The following is a 17,803-nucleotide window of genomic DNA, read 5'->3' on the forward strand; positions in this document are numbered from 1 at the left end:
GCATTGCATCTTGAATGCGACAGCGGCGTCTTTGCTCAATTGTGATGCTCTCTCCTGGCTTGTGCAAGCCCATTGTGGCCACTTACAGGCATCGAATGTTTAGAGTAGGATGTGGTGATAGGTTCCCTTGATATGACTCCAACATCAGGGCATTTCTACATATCTGGAGTGACACATAGGTTAATAATTATATACTCTCATTTGGGGATTGCTAACAAAGTTCACAGCATTAGTCCAACAGCTTTTTGATTCTTTATCTCTACTTCAGACTAACCTGCTGGTCTCTCTACCTGTCAGTCTTAACAATATGTCTTTTTACAGCACTAGATGAGCGCAGCGGCTCTGGGTCTTGGGGCTCGGCAGAACAGAGCAGCCCCTCTTTCAGCCAAGGACGGGTAAGATCTAAATACACCCACACTCGCACTCTTAAGTCACATACAATTTTAAGTTTGGAGTTCTAAGCATTAACACCAGATGCCATGATATTGTCACACACTCACACATGTTCAGTTAATCACTTTGCCATAGATGAACACACACACACACACCCCCTCTCCCCCTACCACCACAACAGCTTAGTACTTTTTCATGCCTTGCGCCGTGTTTGATTTGAAGTGGTAGTTTTACTTTCTACCTAATAACCTTGGCTCAGGATCCTGCATTGGCAAGCTCTCTGATAGCCCAGAACCTCTGTGGAAGCCCACCGGTAATTGCAGCTTCACATCCGCTGTAACTGTCTTGGCACAACTCTGTGTAAATACAAGGAACAGGGGGTGAAATAGATGCAGCAGGCTTTGATTACCACAAGTTGATAATTAAGAAAGTCGGTTTGAATCCCCCGAGCTGATGCAGATTTGTTTGGCATGGATCCTGTTAGACAGAAAAGCGGAGGGAGGGTAACCACTAAGCCATATAGGTGTGCTAACAAGATGGGGTGGCCTTAAAGAGTGGTTATCATTTGGGTCTGTGGGTGTGTTAGTTTGTCTGATGGTAGAGCCTGCATGTTTTTATTTAAATTTTTCATTGCTTTCTTTAAGGTTACTTTTGTTGTTTTTGTGTGCACCATTGTTCCTACAGGGCTATGCGGAAGGATCCCACTACAGTGAGCATGAAGGCTTGTCCTCTCCGTTCATCAGTTCAGGGGTCGCAGGTATGTTCTCATTTTTAACAAGTGACGTGGTAAAAAAATGGCTGGATGAGAATGTTTAGCACTTCTATGGAATGACTGTATACATTTACGTCTCAGTGCCAGGGGAAATGTTGCCTTATCACACTCCAGTTTTAAAATAATCATGTTGATAATGGCCGATTCGACTGTTATGCATCCTTTATGACCAATTGTTTTCTGGGTGGCAAAATGTGTACTGTATGTGTCTACATGCATGCATGTATGTACATGCGTGTGACTGTGTTCATTCGTTGAGTGTTGGGGATGTTAGGGCACTGAAGCAGAAACCTTCCCTAGGGTTTTGTCTGGCAGGCGGCTTTATGCAGCTGAGCGTACTGAAAAAGGGGAGGGCATCTCTGGACTTTTTGTACTTTAGAAAACCTACTTTTCATTTGTTTTCTTTCACACCATTGCCTCTTAATGTGTGTATACATCTCATGGCTTCACTTGCATTAACGTTTAAACAATCTTCACTTTTATTTTACAGGTAAAAATGAGAGACCAACATACCCTCCCTTTGGAAGCCAGGTATGTTGTCATTTAGCTTATTCATTGCATCTCCCTGCAAGGTTATGTGTATGTAGGTGTGTGTGTGTGTGTGAGAGAACTAAATTCATGTAATGTGTCAGTGTAAAGGAAGCACTGTTTTCTCACTTCTCTTTTCATGTTAAACACTTTGAATTAACTGTCTTCATTTCCTAGAAGAGAAGCTATTTGTGCTGTGTTCTCCCACGCCCCTGTAAGTATTATTAGTAAAACCTTGTTTCTCCATCTTCTCTTCTCTTAGCCTAGTTTTCTTCCTAGCGACATAGCGATGCCCAGCCCAGATGCCATGTCCCCCTCTGGCCTGAAATCTGGCTCCCAGTTTTATCCGTCATACCCCAACAATACCAGGAGAAGGCCGCCTGATGGAGGCATAGGTGAGATAACTGGACAAGACATGTGCCATGTTGTGGGGCCAGTGATTTCCTTCTTTCTTTGTTTTTATTTTCCACCATTCCCCCCTCCCTTGTGGTGTTGTTTTTATTTATTTATTTATTTTTTCATGTAACATGGGCTGTAACTAATGATTATTTTAATTTTCAATTTAACTGCTGATTATTTTCTTGATTAATCGATTTAATTGTTTGATCTCTAGCATGTCGGAAAACAATTTTCCAGAGCCCAAGGTGATGTCTTCAAATTGTTTAAATAGCTTGTTTTTTCTGACCATTAGTCCAAAATCCAAATGTATTTATTTTGATAGTGAATAAAACCAGAAAATATAGACATTTGAGACATCTGGAAGGAGTACATTTTTGGCATTTTTGCTTAAGAACTGGCTTAAACAATTAATCGATTATCAAAATAGTAGTTGATTTAATATTTTTAATGATCCAGCTAACTGAATAATCGACAATTGTGTTTGATTGTAAGCTCTGTTTTTTTTTTTTTTTTACTAATTAATAATGGTACTAACTAATGTCTGCGTTTGAAAATACCTTTTCAATACAAAGCTATATACAGATAAATGCACAGCAAGATTCATACACACTAGTACACATGCTGCAGTGCTCAGTGTTGTTGTTTTCTGTTATGCATTTGGAATTAGAGCACATGATGTAACTGCACCTGAACCGATATAACAGGGGCAAATGTGTCTTTGCTAAGTCCTTATTTGCGTTTTTGTCTCTCACCTTTTCTCTGTGTCTCTGCCTGTCTGTATGTAGACACCCAGCCAAAGAAGATTCGGAAACCCCCTGGCCTGCCGTCCTCGGTGAGAGCTTATTTCTGCTCGCCTTCACAGCTCACAGCCAGTCCTTTCTCTCTCTTGCACTCTCTCATATTCTCTTTCTCACTACACACACTTGATACACACACACACACACACACACACACACACACACACACACACACACACACACACACACAAGGTATACACGTACACACTCCTTTTCCTACTTTGCTTGAGTAGTTCTGTGACAGACAGGGGTAAAGACCCTCTGCTCAGTCAGTCTAATTCTCAGTGAGCTGACAGTCGGGTAACTCAGGCCCCAATAAACATCATCACTGTGGTTGTCTCTACACTACACTGAAGTGGTTTCAAGTGGTGTTCAGGGTCTGGTTGTCATGTAGATGAGAATTTTTATAGGATTTTGAGGTACTTTGTCAAGTCTTGAAACTTAACTTCTTTGGTGGCCTGATTTGAACTTTAAGTTTTGTAAGAACACAGAGGTCCTGGATTTGGGTAATGAAGGTACATATGTTTCAGGCAGCCAATGCATGAGAGGTGCAAGTAGGTTGGGTTCTGGTGGCTGGTTCAATTTTGGATCCAGTTCAAAGTTGGTAATAAGATACCTGAATTTGTTAAGCCCATAATCTTACCAATCTCTTATTGAAACTTTTACCTCCCTTTTTCAGAAGTTGTTTGGCTAAATAGCAAATATGTAATCTGTCAGGCCAAAGTTTTACTTCTTTGGATATCAATTTTGGAGTTTTAATTCCTAAATATTATGTTATTTGTATATTTTGTTCCTTGAAATTATTAAAAGCTAAGTTGGATTTCAGTTTGTGAAGTAGATTTGATACTGGATTCAAAAGAGGGCTGTCAAACCCCAATCCTAGGTCCAAGCAATATGAAGTATCATAGTGCTTTCATTTGCTGTACCAAGTATCACATTTTGTCAGTGGGCCCAGAATTCCCAGCAGCTGATGCAGTTAATGTGTGTGGATGATTGCAACCACACATAGCTGGAAACACAAGTCACCGTTACATGTTTGAATATATACTGAATGAATCTCACTGTTAGTTTAAAGTGACTTGACAAATCATTGAATCAGGCTGCAGTTGCCCACATCATTCCCATTTATAGATTATTTCCACTGGCTAAATGTGAGTCCTGTGTGCTGATTCCCAGACAGTCCTTCCATACAGTTTCAGCTACTGTAGATCATAGATGATTCAGAGGCCATTTGTTCAATTTGAATACCACATAGCAGTTTCACCACAACACCAACTCCTCTTAACATTTTCCTCTGCAGATACATGAAAGTTCTTCATGGTCCTGAACCAACAGATGCATGGCTTTGTAAGATAGCAAACATGATATTTCAAGTCAGAAGGACTCTACTGGGCAGTTGACTCTGTGCAGGGTCCCTGTGGATCTTAAAATTAAATTTTTAGACAATTTTTAAAATGTCTGAAATAGTAGGAGGGGAGGCATTAAATTTGATCTGGGGCAGAATGAATGAGTGTTTCTATTTATTTATTTTTCCTTCAGTTTTTATGTTTTATTTTACCGGTATTTTATCTCACAACAATGACAATTTCTATAACATATATTTGTTTGTATGTTAAATAGATATCATACACTCCGCTTGGTAGGTTGCAGTAGTATGTATTGTGTACAGGCTGTGATCCGCATTTTAACCTAGAGGAAGAACATGTTTATCCAGCTTCCGATTTGAGGGCTGCAGCGGGGGAAAAGGAAAACACCAAGAACGTGACACTGCAAGCAAGCAAGCAAGCAATGCAGGCTCAGCCATGGGTAAATGAAGTTCCAGCAATTTGTATGAGGCGCGATGTGAACTTTGTCACAAAACATTCAAATTTGGAACAATCGGAAGCACGCATTCTCACATGAAATCTCATAAGCACGCGCTATGCTAGCACTTGAAAAAGTACTATGCCCATCGAGTCGTTCGCTGCTACTGCTAGTTTGGCTGTATGTACTGATTTGTCTACTGCGAATATGTCTGCTCTGCAGTGGTGGAATATAACTAAGTACATTTACTCAAGTATTGTACTTAAATACAAATTTGAGGTACTTCTACTTGAGTCTTTTCTTTTCATGCCGCTTTATACTTCTACTTCGCTACATCTCATCGTCAAATATTGTACTTTTTACTGCACTACATTTATCTGACAGCTTTAGTTACTAGTTACTTTTCAGATTACAGTTTTTCATCCCCTTCCTGTCTAGTGAAAACCATGTATCTCCAAATGTGGTGATTTTGAATGTTTGTGATAAAGTGAAGGATAGTGTTCCTTTATGTGTTGACAAAATTCTCCTATTTCTTAAGCTAAATAAACTATTTAAACCCCCGTTGGATCAGCTGGAAAATCCATCTTCACAAAGTTGAAAACAGGACTGTGTTTCTGAGCTCATGAAAAGTTGACTTTTTAGAGATGTGTGATTCTCACTGGACAGCAATGCTACAAACATATGATGATCTTGTTAAAATTAGCTCAACCATAAACTGCAGCAGTCAAATACAACATACACAGTAATGCAGCAGTAATATTAATCCAGAAACATCAGATATAACAGGAAATCACTGACAGGGAAGATTTTACTGCAGAATGAGTACTTTTACTTTTAATATTCTTAAGTACATTTACATCTGTAGTTCTCAGATGACAAGAGTGACCTAAAAGATAAACTAGGTATGGACCCCTTTGCATCTCCTCACTTGTGGCATCTGTGTTTCAGTACCGTGCCTTGAAGCAGTACACCTACAACACAGGCAGAGGATAGAAAGATTAAAATATTGGGTGTGCTTGTGGATTTTGTTGTTAAAGATGATGATTTCATCATCTTAGTAAATGTTGCACAGATTTTGATAAAAGTTAAATGAAAATTGACTCATGACTTATGCTGATGTTTTTTCAAAGCATGGATGAAGTAAATTCAAAGAAATTATATGGCTGACTTGGTTCAAATCATGGAGCCATGGATGTGTAATCAGGAAAATAAGTCAAGCATTATTAGTGTTGTGTTCTGACTCTATCTTAGTTTGAAATAAAGTTTCAACAGATGCAACTACTGTAGCCGGCTGCATAGGTGGGTTCATATCAGATCGACTAATAGTTAGTATGCAGACGGATCAGAGTTGGACCTGATGAACTTGCTGCTTAGCTAATTTCTTGACCCCTGTTCATTAAAGAAATCCATTTGTTTGCATTTAAATGACATCGGCGCTGTCCTCCACTTGTGGGTGTTGTCGTGTTGAAGTGGCTGCTGAAACCTCTGTGTGTAGACACACTTTGCCGCGGTGACTACATCAGAGATTGAGTGTGAACACTGTCTGGCCGAGGCCCCCTCTATTTCACTGTCTGAACCTCAGTCATTCCCTGCAGTGTGAACGATGGCCACATGGTTTTAGTACAAATGATGAGATGTCTGTGTGTGAACCCCCCTCCCCCACTTCACTCAGCCCTCCGCCTACGCTTCACCACATGATGGCCTGGGTGGGCCTCCCCCTGTGAGTGACCCAGTTGTGAGGCGCGGTGCTTGTGAGGCCTCTTAGCCCCGTGTCTGAGCCCAGATTAATGACTGCCGATGATGATCCTGTGGTCTTTCCTCCCTCCCACACTCCCTCCCTTCCTGCTTCTCTTCACCACCCCTTCAACATACTCTTTTTTTTTTAAAAATGTTTTATCCACTTTTGTTACTTAAATCATGTTGCTGTAAATCAGTAAATGGACAAATAATAGCTGCACTTTAAAGGCCATTGCTCATTTCCCCTCAAGCTTCCTGACTTCTCTAACCCACCAATACCTGTACAGAAGATCCTTGCCCTAACCCCCGTGAACTTTCACCCCCTCTCACTTGCAACAATCAAACAACATGGAGGAACTTCTCTTCTGCCCCGTAGTTGTCCAGTAGACTTATCACAAAACCCACATGGTTGAATAAAGCGGTTTGAGGTTAGTTTGATGTTAATCTTCATCTACTCCCCACCCCTTGCCACAATCCATGTTTTTCTAGCGTAGAGACCTTTACACGGTCATAACCTGAATTACATTAAACCCCTATTAGTTGAGGATTTTACCCTAGAAATCTCCTTTCTTCCTGAGAATACAATTATCCAGCAGCACCAGTCATTGTGTAGTTCTGTTCCCATCTAGAGCAGCAGGATTCACTCGACATTGTTCCCCATGAAAGAACAACTCAAAGCCTATTGTTAAATGAAGCCATCTCCGTCATGTTTTCCCCTGAATTAACCGTGATCATTTTAAATCCCCTGTTTCCTTCACACTCCCCTGGCCATATCAAGCTTTGTTTAAGTCATTTAGATTACCTTCTCCTGTCCCCCCTCAACACCTCTTATCTCTCTCCCCATTTCATAAATCATCAGGGCCTTAATTTTCCCCCCTCAATCCTCCCCCTTGCCCCTTTACCACCCCCTACCCACTGCAATCTCTCTCTCTCTCTCTCTCTCTCTCTCTCTCTCTCTCTCTCTCTCTCTTGCTGACTGGATCCCAGCCCCCATCTCTCTCCCTCTCTTCACTCCCTCTCCTCAGCCCAGCTGCCTGTGGAGTTGGATGTGGTCCAGGAACAGGCAGATGGCTCTGTAATTAGAAGTGCATCTCTCCATTCCCTTTCCACTTCTCCCTGTTAAATCAAATTACAGAAAAAATCCCTTCTCTGGATTAGCATTCTTTGCAGCATAGCCTCCATTCTCTTTCTCTCTTCCTCTATCTGCCATGTACTACAGAGGAGGAGAGGCAAAGACGGACTGAGTGGTGGCTGATGGTGTCGGGAAACTGAGGGCTTCTCATGTCTGTCTTCTATCTGTGGCTTTGGAGTGCAGAGATGTGTGTCACTTAAGGCCCAGCATCCATTTTTGTTAGCAATATGTAGAAAGGCTGTGTGATTGGACTCTTTAAGGTGCTAATATAAAATGTCCATTTTCATGTTTTCTGTAATCCAATCCTCTGTTGATGCCATATAGAATGTGATAGTCCTAGTTTGAGGGTATTTCTAGTGGAGTGTATGTGTGTTGGCTCACTTGAATGCATGGTATGTGTGCGAGTGGATACTGAGTGTGTTATAGGGAGGGGCTGCAGGCCAGGCAGTGCGATGTCACTGGGGTCCTGGGAGCTAGAGGAAGTGCTCACTGTGCACTGGGATTCAAGCCGTCGCTGTGCCCAGCATGGCATGGCCGCTGTGTTCTCCTCCACAGGCGAGGAGTCGGCCTGCCTCCACCGCCGGCAGACTCCCTCTTGCCATCTTGTGGCCACTTGAAGCTAGTGTAATTAAATGGTTTTCAAAAGCAGGGATAGGGAGGATTGATAACTTAACTGCTTCATCTCTCATGATGCTCAGGGCTACATAGGAGAACACTATCTTTTTTTATTTTTATCCAGAATTGTAAAATATCCATATACAAATATATATATATAGTAGTTATTTAAGAAATCACAGTCTAACTGCTCATTGTCTGTTTAGGTGTATGCTTCCACATCTGGTGATGAGTATGCCAGAGACAATGGTGGATATCCTGGTGCTAAGCCTGGAGCTGTGTACCCTGGCTCTTTCTATATGCAAGGTAACCTTTCACATAATATCACTAGATTTAATTTGTTCTGTAATCTTATTTGTGAAGGTATTTTCATGTTTTCAAACATCTCTCTGCTTTTCTCAGAAGACCCCTGGTCATCTTCTGGCTACTCTGCCATGCTGGGTAACTCTCCTCACATTGGACAGCCAGGCTCCTTCTCTGCAATTAACCCACAGGACAGGATGGTGAGTAGAAATGGAGAAATGTAGAAATTTTAGCCTTCCTGCTCATCTTTTTTTTTTTTTCCCCCCTCTATTTGTTCATGTTCGTTTTATTTGCTTTCTTTATAATGGTTTATCTTCTAGTGTTGCTTGTAAGGAAATTATGTGGTGAACTTGAAGGGATAACTTTTAATTGAGAGCAAAGATTTTAGCATCTGCTCTTCAAAAGTTCCTTTGGTTTAATAAAACCACATATCATCTGAGATGCATGAATTATCTATTAACATTTTAGGTACTACATAAAGTTGAATACTTAAACCTTAAACTTCCTTCACAAAGCTAAATGCATTTGTCACATTGGTTTATTTTTCTGTGAGGGGTGTTTGTGCCTTATGAAGCTACTTGTATCCCTTCTCCAGAAGCGTCAACCCCTGCCTCTGTCCCCACAGAACTATCCTCTGCACGGCAGCGAAGTCAATGGCTTCCACTCAGCCCCCACCACATACAACCACACACCCACCATCAACGGAGAAGGCATCATGGGTAAGGAACTATTAAAATGAACTTATGCAAGTATCTTGGTAGCGTCTGTCAGATTCAACTCCCATGGTCATTTGAATTTTTTTATTTTTTTTCTCTCTCCCAAAAACAAATTAACGGGTCATCTGACTCACATTATTTATTTTGTCTCTGCAGCCAACCGAGGCACCACAGCTGGCAGTTCAGGAGATGAAATTGGGAAGGCTCTTGCCTCAGTGAGTTCTTTTCTGTTTTTGTTGTTGGTTTTTTAAATTAGTGCTGGGCATTAAAACAATTGCAGTACTTTCCCCAAGAGTTTTATTTCCTCTGACAAAGTGAAAATCTGTGATGTTGGACGATTCCTGTGAAGAATGAACAAATAAGTGCAAATTCGACTAAGGACGGCGACGCTGACAAAAATGTTCCATCAATGGTTTAGCATTATTTTGGTTGTTAATGGTCTGATCCAAAACAGAAGAATGTCCATTGTAAAATATACTGAAGACACATCCCAATAAGGACAAAACAGTGAAATTTAAGGACCTAATAATTGTTGTATACTGAAATGTCATGCATTGTGTTTTGTATATCTGTGGATTTTTTTAATAAAGACCAGGACCCTGAAAGTCATTCAGGCTGACATAAAACATTTCATTTGCCCAGCAAGGTTTAATTGTCCTTATAATTAAATAATTATTGATTGAATAAGAAATTATTAAGTAGGTCATATTTAATTTGCTACAACTCCTTGACTCTACAAGTTAAAGTTTTATGACATGTCATATGACTGATTCGAGATAAATATTGTGATACATATTGAATTATTATATAGAAAACATTGTATCGGATAGAATAATTTATTGTGGTGACTTGTTCTGCCATATTGCCCAGCACTAGTTTTATCCACACTGTTTGACTAAATTGCACTGAAAATCAATGTTATGTATTCTTCAGGTATGCTATAATGTTGGGGTGTATTGATCAATTCTTTCAGATTTACCCGTCGGACCACAACAGTAATAACTTCTCCTCAGCTCCATCTACTCCTGGATCTCCTCAGGCTATTGCAGGTACAGTTCAGTTCTCACATACAGATAATATGAGCGTCAAATTGTTACTACTTATGTACGAAAAGTAAAATATTTCCGTTTTTAATCTGTTATGTAAAGGAAATTAAAGGCAGTAAAGGGCATTATCTCCAATCACCCCATAATGTCTCACCTTAAAAACCAATATTAAGAAATCTGCATTTTCATAAACACATTATTTATTCTTCAAAAGACCTTATCTTGATTGAATTTGCATCAGTTAAGTACAACCTTGCTTTGATGTATTCATGTCAACCTAACAGCTGAGTAAATTTTGCCAATCAGAAGGTTGGTAAACTGAGTTCAGGTGGTTTTATCCTGTGCTTTATTCTCACTCATGCAAACACAAATTTGGATAATATTTCAATTTCAGCCACAGAATCAAATTTATTTAACTTGTTCAGTTTCATTGTAACCTTGTTTTTAGCACACAAAAATGAATCAGTTGAAATTGTTGGAGCAAAATTGATCCTCTGCATGTTTAATGTTCTTTAGCAGAGACACGTGTCTGCAGCTCCATCTGCTGTAAAGTTAAGAATTACCACTATACTCTAACCCAATATTTCTCTCTGCAGGAGCTCAGTCTCAGTGGCAAAGACCAACCACACCCAACTATGAAGGACAACCACACACACTGGTATGTTAAAACATTTCTCTACTACATCAAAGCTAATTTAAAGCAAGTGGTTGCCATAATAAATTCTTCTAGCCTTTGTAAGCTTATTTGAGTTAAGTGCACAGTAAAGTATGAATGCACTGTTTAAAGCATTAAATAGTTTCTCAAAAACATTTTGTGTATTTATAAGTTCTTTCTATTATATTGCTATCTAAGTGCATGCCTCTTATATTCATATAGCAAAGTAAAATGGAGGACCGTTTGGAGGAGGCCATCCATGTACTGCGTAGCCATGCTGTGGGCCAGGGCCCTGGCTTAGAGGGTGCCCACTCCGACATGCACAGCCTACTGTCCGCAGTACACAACGGGGGCCTCGGTACCCTCTCTCCAGCTTTCCCCAATGCTAGCCTTGCCCTCAGCAACAGACATCCTGCTATGGTGAGTCACCTACTCTGCTCAAATTGTGTTTCATTTGTGTGTGTTTGAAAGAGGCATAGACTAATGATGATGTATGACAACAACATGATTGGATAATTTTATCCCATACATATATATCAACACTTCCGAAACCTCTCTGCAAGGAGTTTGTTTTCATGCTGTCATAGTGGAGAGTGAGACGTGTTAGAAGTACATGCTCATTCTGTGTCAGTATCGAGGTAAAAATAAACATACTGTGTGTTTGTAACATGGCTTACAAGAAGAGTACAATACACTTTAGGTGTTTAAGTGTGTATGGAATAACTTTAGGCTGACTTGGTACCTTGAATTTATATTATATTTATATGTTGCACAACAAACTGCCTTTTTGAATAAATTACTTTTCTGTTCTAATTAGCAAGAAACATTTTGGAAATAAATGTTAAAAATTGCATTCCATTTTCAATGAGGAACAAAACATGTCAAACATAGTATCATGTGTGCCATCTGCTGGTCAAAAGTAAAATTGCAAGCAATTAGTAGTAGTAGTAAATAGTATTTTGGGGCATCATGTTTAGTGAGTTAAATAACAATTCACATCATGGTTCTCCACCTTCACCAGCAGGGAGGGAAACATGAGGAGCCCACAGGCCTTCCTCCCAGCAGCACTCTTCTGCATGGCCATCACGCATCCGGACCCACACCGTCAATTGGCCAACCGGAAGGCTTTACCAGTAAGTCTGACTAAATTTCTTGTTGCTTACAGTAGAGCATGTCAATTGTTGTTCGGTGAAACTGCATAATGGCATGTCTTGTATTTTATGGAATCATTGTTTTATCTGGGTATTGATATCAAACATTTGGTTTTGTGGCAATGCCTGTATACATATACAGTGATATGTATTTGAACATTCTTCAGTGATCTCTGCTTAACTTCATTAGCTTTCAACATTCATCAGTTGTATTACATCCCCTCCTCAGAGAGATTTCAGTGCTTCAGTTAACATAATCCTCACATCTATGTGTTTGTCCTTAGGTCTCCCTGGTGGTATGGCCCGCTCCACACACTCCTCCAGCAGCTCAGACATCAAAAGAGAAGACAGAGAGGACGATGAAAACTCATCTGTTGCAGACAAGTCTGATGATGAAAAGAAGGACTCCAAGGCAGCACGCAGTCGAACAAGGTAATGTGGTCCTTACTCTGTTTTCTTGTCTTTGTACCCTGCACTTGAATTTAACAGCACGAAAAAACTGTTTTAGAAAGTTTTTGCTTAAAACACAAATCCAATCCAAGATTTTCTTGACACAATTGCCAAGTATGAGAATATTAAGGAACTCATTTCATAATGGAAATATCTGCTGCAAGGTTCCATATGTCAGCTGTTAAATGAGTTGCTTTTAAAAGACAATGTATATCATCTTAGTCATCTCCTCTGTGCTGTGTGTCCCACTGATTGCCCAGACTATGTTAGGTATTTAACAATGTCGAAATCCCCCTTCCCTTCATTTCACGTTTTCAGAAAGGAGGCGTTGACCCTCCAGATGCTCTCTAGCCTTTCAGACCAGAAAGATGAGTAAGTTTCTCCAATAGAGGATCGATTTCTTGTGCTTTGTGGGCTCACCCAAAGCACATGTTCATGGAGCTGGTGTCTAAAATCTGGCTTTTGATTGGCACAATCATTGTAGTAAAATTTTATGACTATCTGAAATTTATTATCCATCACTGACTTTCAGTATTTCTGTGCTGCAAAGAAGATTTGAGAATTGGATTTGAAATGGAAATGTATTAGGCAAAACATTTACTCCTAACAAGACAGTACAATTGGAAACCATACAACACAGCAAATCACAAAGGTTTTTTTGATGACCAAAAAGGTGCAGGCCGAAGCTACAGCTCAATATGCCTTTGCTTCTTAAAGAATATCACAACTTCTCGTTAAAACATTAAACACAACAGCAAACAATGCACACGGAGCGTAGTATAATATTAAAAGTGAACATATGCAACTTTTGTGGGATAAACATTTTGATCAAATGATCATCTGAAGTGGGAGATCCTGCATCTAGTTTTTTCTGTATTCACTTTTATATAGTGTCCATTTAATTTCTCACACGTCTTATTTTTAGTGCATCCATTCAGTATAAAGCTCAACTGTGGGTGTACAGTCCCTGCCATTGATGCTAAACTTAAAGCAGCTAAATGCTAGTCATGAGGTAGCATGAACACTAAAGTGTTTGATGGTATGTTTTGAAATTTCCTCCTGCCTGTGGCTTCAACATTTCATCTCCGTTTGTAACTAGTCAAGAGGAAGATGACGAGGACCTTCCCCCTGAGGTGAAGATAGAGCGTGAGAAGGAACGGCGAGTGGCTAACAATGCCCGTGAACGTCTCAGAGTACGGGACATCAATGAGGCATTTAAGGAGCTTGGGAGGATGTGCCAGCTGCACCTCAGCCATGACAAACCTCAGACCAAACTTCTCATCCTGCACCAAGCCGTCAATGTCATCCTCAATTTAGAACAACAAGTCAGAGGTCAGTCTGCAAGCAAGCACGTCATGGATGTGAAGCAGTTATGTTTACCTCTGTTAAATACACAGTTTGTTTTTATTTTATACTGAGAGAGCCTGTTTCTGTTCTCCCTTTCTCTGTCAGAGCGTAACCTTAACCCCAAGGCAGCATGTTTAAAACGCCGCGAGGAGGAGAAAGTGTCTGGGGTGGTGGGTGAAGCACCCATGCAGCTCTCAGGAGGCCATCCTAGTATGGGAGGAGATGGCCACAACCCAGTTGGCCACATGTAACACCGGGTAGGCCTTGAATATTGGCTACTGAAGTAGTTATTTAGGATGTAACCCTGAGTATGGTATTTGAAACAGTTACATTAAAGTTATAATCCTTAAGATTTCAGTCCTGGTTGATTTGGCAACACCCATGGCTACTGGTGTTAACAGCAAGTGCAGACTCCGCCACAAACGATGAAACCTACTATATAAAAACAAAAATAGAAAATGTAAATACATTGAAGGGCTATTGCTGGAAAAAATACCGGCCATATATGCTATGGGTTTGATTTCATGAAAATCTTAAGGATTATAATTTACAATAAGGAATGCCCTAGTTTGTAGGAGTCAGTGGGTTCAGTAATATCCTTTTTTTTGTTGATGTCTTTGTTATATAGGAATACCATATAATGTTTGTGGTCCTTCCTTTTTACAGATCTGGTGGTGTGTCCTTGGCTGTCAAAGGATGTGGCCTTAACAGATTTCTTCCACCCATTATTCTCAGTGTGTGTGTGTATATGTGGACATGTCTGTGTATTGTCCGTTCAAGTTTCAAGATGCACATTCACACAGTCGTACACACATGCATACTGCCAAAACTGACACAGCCTGTTTGTCGCACTCCCAACCATGACTACAAGCTCAAATGTGAAGAACTTTTTTTAGTTTTGCTTTGTTTTATACATGTAAGATTTTTTTTTCTCTTCTTGGTTTCCATAAGATAATGGAACACCGGAGTACTTTTTGTCCTGCCACAAATTGGGACTTCACACACTGCCGAGAGGTGCTCTTGTGAAAGAAAGGAGACCTAAACAAACACAAATTAAATCAAGGATTTGTGCCTAATTGTTACATGTTTTCTATTTGACATTTAAGCAAATTGCTTTACATGTGAGGAACATTTATTGTGAGGGATTGCTTATGTGTATGAGCAATTATTTTTATTGTATGTCATTCCCAGCGTGATGGTACAGTCTTACATATGTTATGTAACCAAGCCCATAGTTGAAGTTGAATTGTCTAAATTCAGTGACCTTTCCTTGATCTTATCAGCAAATGTTTGGGGAAGGCGATGGAACGGTCACAAGGGAGAGGTCAAAGTTTTGACAGTCCAAAAGCAGCTTATGAAAGACGGGAACTCTGACCTACAGGTAGTCTCTGACTGAAGCCCGGTCTCATCCCACAAGGCATCTGGAGACTTGGAATACAAGACTCCTTCCTTGAAGGTTATGAATTATCCAAGTGGTAAAAAAAAAAAAAAAAAACTGCTCTTGCTATTTGTTGACTACGAATTTGAGAGTTACTCCAGTAATCCCTTGTCATAGGTTCAGGTTTTTGTACTGCTTTACAAACTAAAGCATACATAGACGAGACAAAGCACAGTTGTAGGCTAGGCTAGAAGTTAAGTGTCGACCTGTTGTGCATTTCAGTCCCTGAAAGTCTTGTATAAAAGCCATTTGAGACACTTGCTAAGTGATCAGCACCACTTAGTGCTCTTACTCACTTGAAATGGTTTACTGAGAATGCCAGCAGACTTAACAGCTCAAGTTTTTTTCCCCTTAATTGATGTTCTGTAAAAGACAAACAAATCTGGGTTCCTTTGATGGAGGGATCTCATCAGTCCGCAGTTGTTTGAAGCAGACAAGCCTTTGTGTAACGGAGGCTTTCTTTTCCTAAATGAGCATTCCCACTGAATTACAGCCCCTCACCTTCCTCCTGAGTAAGTTTGTTATCACGTTTCTTACTGAGAGAAGTGTGATGTGTAAATTCACTTCATACATTACTCTGATATTTTTCATTTTTCAAAATTAAATATATATAAAAATATATATTTTTTGTTAGTCTATACATTGTAGATTTTTTACATAAATGGCAATATTAGTTTGAAGTTTAGAGTGTATTGTAGATGAGCTGAGTAAGGGGATATTTGACATTTAAATGAAATTGTTCAAAAATTAATTCAAATTTGAACCAGGATGGCAGAGGGCAAGGGTCAACAGATGATAAATGAAAAGCATTTGGTGTATCCTTTATTCCAGTTTTAGTTGTAAGGCATCATCATCAGCTACCCAGATGAATTTTTTTCTTTCCATTTGGGGGTATGTGGACAGCGTTTGTGCCACAGTCCTGTTGAAGTGTTCTTACTTTAGCAGTGAGGCACTGAGGAAAAATGTGGGAAGGGATTTTTGTCTCTAACGGTAATTATGCAACTGGTTTTTGAATGTAGCTACCATACAAATGTGGATCACCTTCATTTTCAAAGTCGTGTTCCTGTTTTTTTTTTTTTTCAGTACAGTATAGTAGTTTTCATTTCACCTTTTTCTAATGTCTGCTCTCAACCAAGTGGCTCTCAGTGTGCAGCTCACTTTTTTAGTAACCTGCACATTTATTTTGGAGGCAGACGTCTGTATTTGGGTGTAAGGTAATGGATAATATGGAGAACAAAACAGTGTTATTGTGACGTTATTCCCATGTCATGTCATGTTGTGAATGGTTTTTACCAACATGTAATCACGAATGGGAGGTAGAGCATTTTGTGTGTTTAATTTCTACAAAAAGAGATGAAGAAAAAGACCTATACAAATCAATAGTGTGGCCTTTTCATTCTCAAGACTTAAGATGACATGATGGGAGAGTGATACCTTATCAGTGCCTGAACTTGTATTTTCATTTAAGACAGTTTTATTTTGTGAACCATATCATTTCATTTATCATGGAGATTAAAGAGGTACTTGTTCATTCCCCCACCCTCCCTTCTCCTAATGCTTTTTTCAATTTTCAGGAAGAAGTTTAAATGGTATAAAGAGATTTTCTTTCAGTGTATCTAGTTAAATAAATAAATGTTACGTAGATCTTCTTTAGTTTTTACTCCTTTTTTCTAATTATTCAACTGGATTATATTGTCCAAACTGCTGTTTTAGTTAAGGTCATGGGTCCAGGTCATGAGTTTTCTTTCTATCTGCCCTATATTTCTAAATCACTTGACATTACGGGGTTCAAGAGATGCTGCTTTTGGCTCGGATTGTCTGCTTTTGATGCACATTAACATGTTTCAGTGTATGTGTTCAATTTCAATGTAGGGAGTGAGTTTTATTTTTCGTAGTAGCTGGATCCTCTAATGACTTGGAGCATTTTAAATTTCTGTATATCAGAGTGCAAGCCCTTTGCTGCAGTGACTTTCAGTATATTTAGTCTCCAGTGACCATTTTCACCTCAGACCTTTTACTCTTCCAGCTCTTTGATGGCATTGACAGTGACTTTTTGTGAGAAGTTCTGATCACTTCTTTCAAAGAGTTGTATTTGAAGTTTTGCTTTTTATTATTACAAGATCAATAAGTGTACTGAATATTGCTGATTTGTTCCAAGGGAAAATCTGACTTGATGTCATTTAGTATTCTGTGAACATCCCAAAAGCCTACAAGCTACATACTCACATTATTTGTTTGGGGGAACCTTATTTCTCGACATGGACACCGTTTGAAATCCGCAGAAAAGCAACCTGACCACTGCAGGAGCACATAATGTTAACAGAAAATTACAATATTATGATGGAAAATGTTCAGTTGACGGACTTGAACTTGTTTTGGTATAAGAAAGCAGTAATAAAACGCTTGCTTTCAACAATTTTGTCATATCTTTGTTGAACTAAAAAGGGGGGAGACTATTGAGTGTTTAATGCATTCACAGGTCCAGAGCCTGACATTGTGGAGTGAGGACACTGTTGACTCC

General features: G+C 39.6%; 1 protein-coding gene across 17 annotated transcripts in view; it reads left to right on the plus strand.

The window, feature by feature from the left end:
• The window catches only part of tcf3b (transcription factor 3b), a 29,208-nt gene extending 11,513 nt beyond the window's left edge, over positions 1–17,695 (plus strand). For 5 of the 17 annotated variants that reach the window (XM_044200660.1, XM_044200659.1, XM_044200669.1 and 2 more), the window contains 18 exons: positions 322–395; positions 1,078–1,150; positions 1,656–1,696; positions 1,956–2,088; positions 2,878–2,924; positions 8,383–8,482; positions 8,579–8,679; positions 9,075–9,198; positions 9,352–9,410; positions 10,169–10,244; positions 10,838–10,899; positions 11,119–11,316; positions 11,918–12,029; positions 12,332–12,479; positions 12,816–12,869; positions 13,597–13,829; positions 13,950–14,101; positions 14,511–17,695. In XM_044200660.1, coding sequence (XP_044056595.1) covers positions 322–395; positions 1,078–1,150; positions 1,656–1,696; positions 1,956–2,088; positions 2,878–2,924; positions 8,383–8,482; positions 8,579–8,679; positions 9,075–9,198; positions 9,352–9,410; positions 10,169–10,244; positions 10,838–10,899; positions 11,119–11,316; positions 11,918–12,029; positions 12,332–12,479; positions 12,816–12,869; positions 13,597–13,829; positions 13,950–14,095 — 1,781 coding nt within the window. In that variant the 3' untranslated portion in view covers positions 14,096–14,101; positions 14,511–17,695. The remainder of the gene's footprint in view (positions 1–321; positions 396–1,077; positions 1,151–1,655; positions 1,697–1,955; positions 2,089–2,877; positions 2,925–8,382; positions 8,483–8,578; positions 8,680–9,074; positions 9,199–9,351; positions 9,411–10,168; positions 10,245–10,837; positions 10,900–11,118; positions 11,317–11,917; positions 12,030–12,331; positions 12,480–12,815; positions 12,870–13,596; positions 13,830–13,949; positions 14,102–14,510) is intronic. The other 12 variants (XM_044200664.1, XM_044200671.1, XM_044200674.1 and 9 more) reach the window with 7 other exon arrangements.
• Positions 17,696–17,803: the final 108 nt, after the last annotated feature.

Source organism: Siniperca chuatsi, linkage group LG6, assembly GCF_020085105.1.
Source record: "Siniperca chuatsi isolate FFG_IHB_CAS linkage group LG6, ASM2008510v1, whole genome shotgun sequence".
NCBI lineage: Eukaryota > Metazoa > Chordata > Actinopteri > Centrarchiformes > Sinipercidae > Siniperca > Siniperca chuatsi.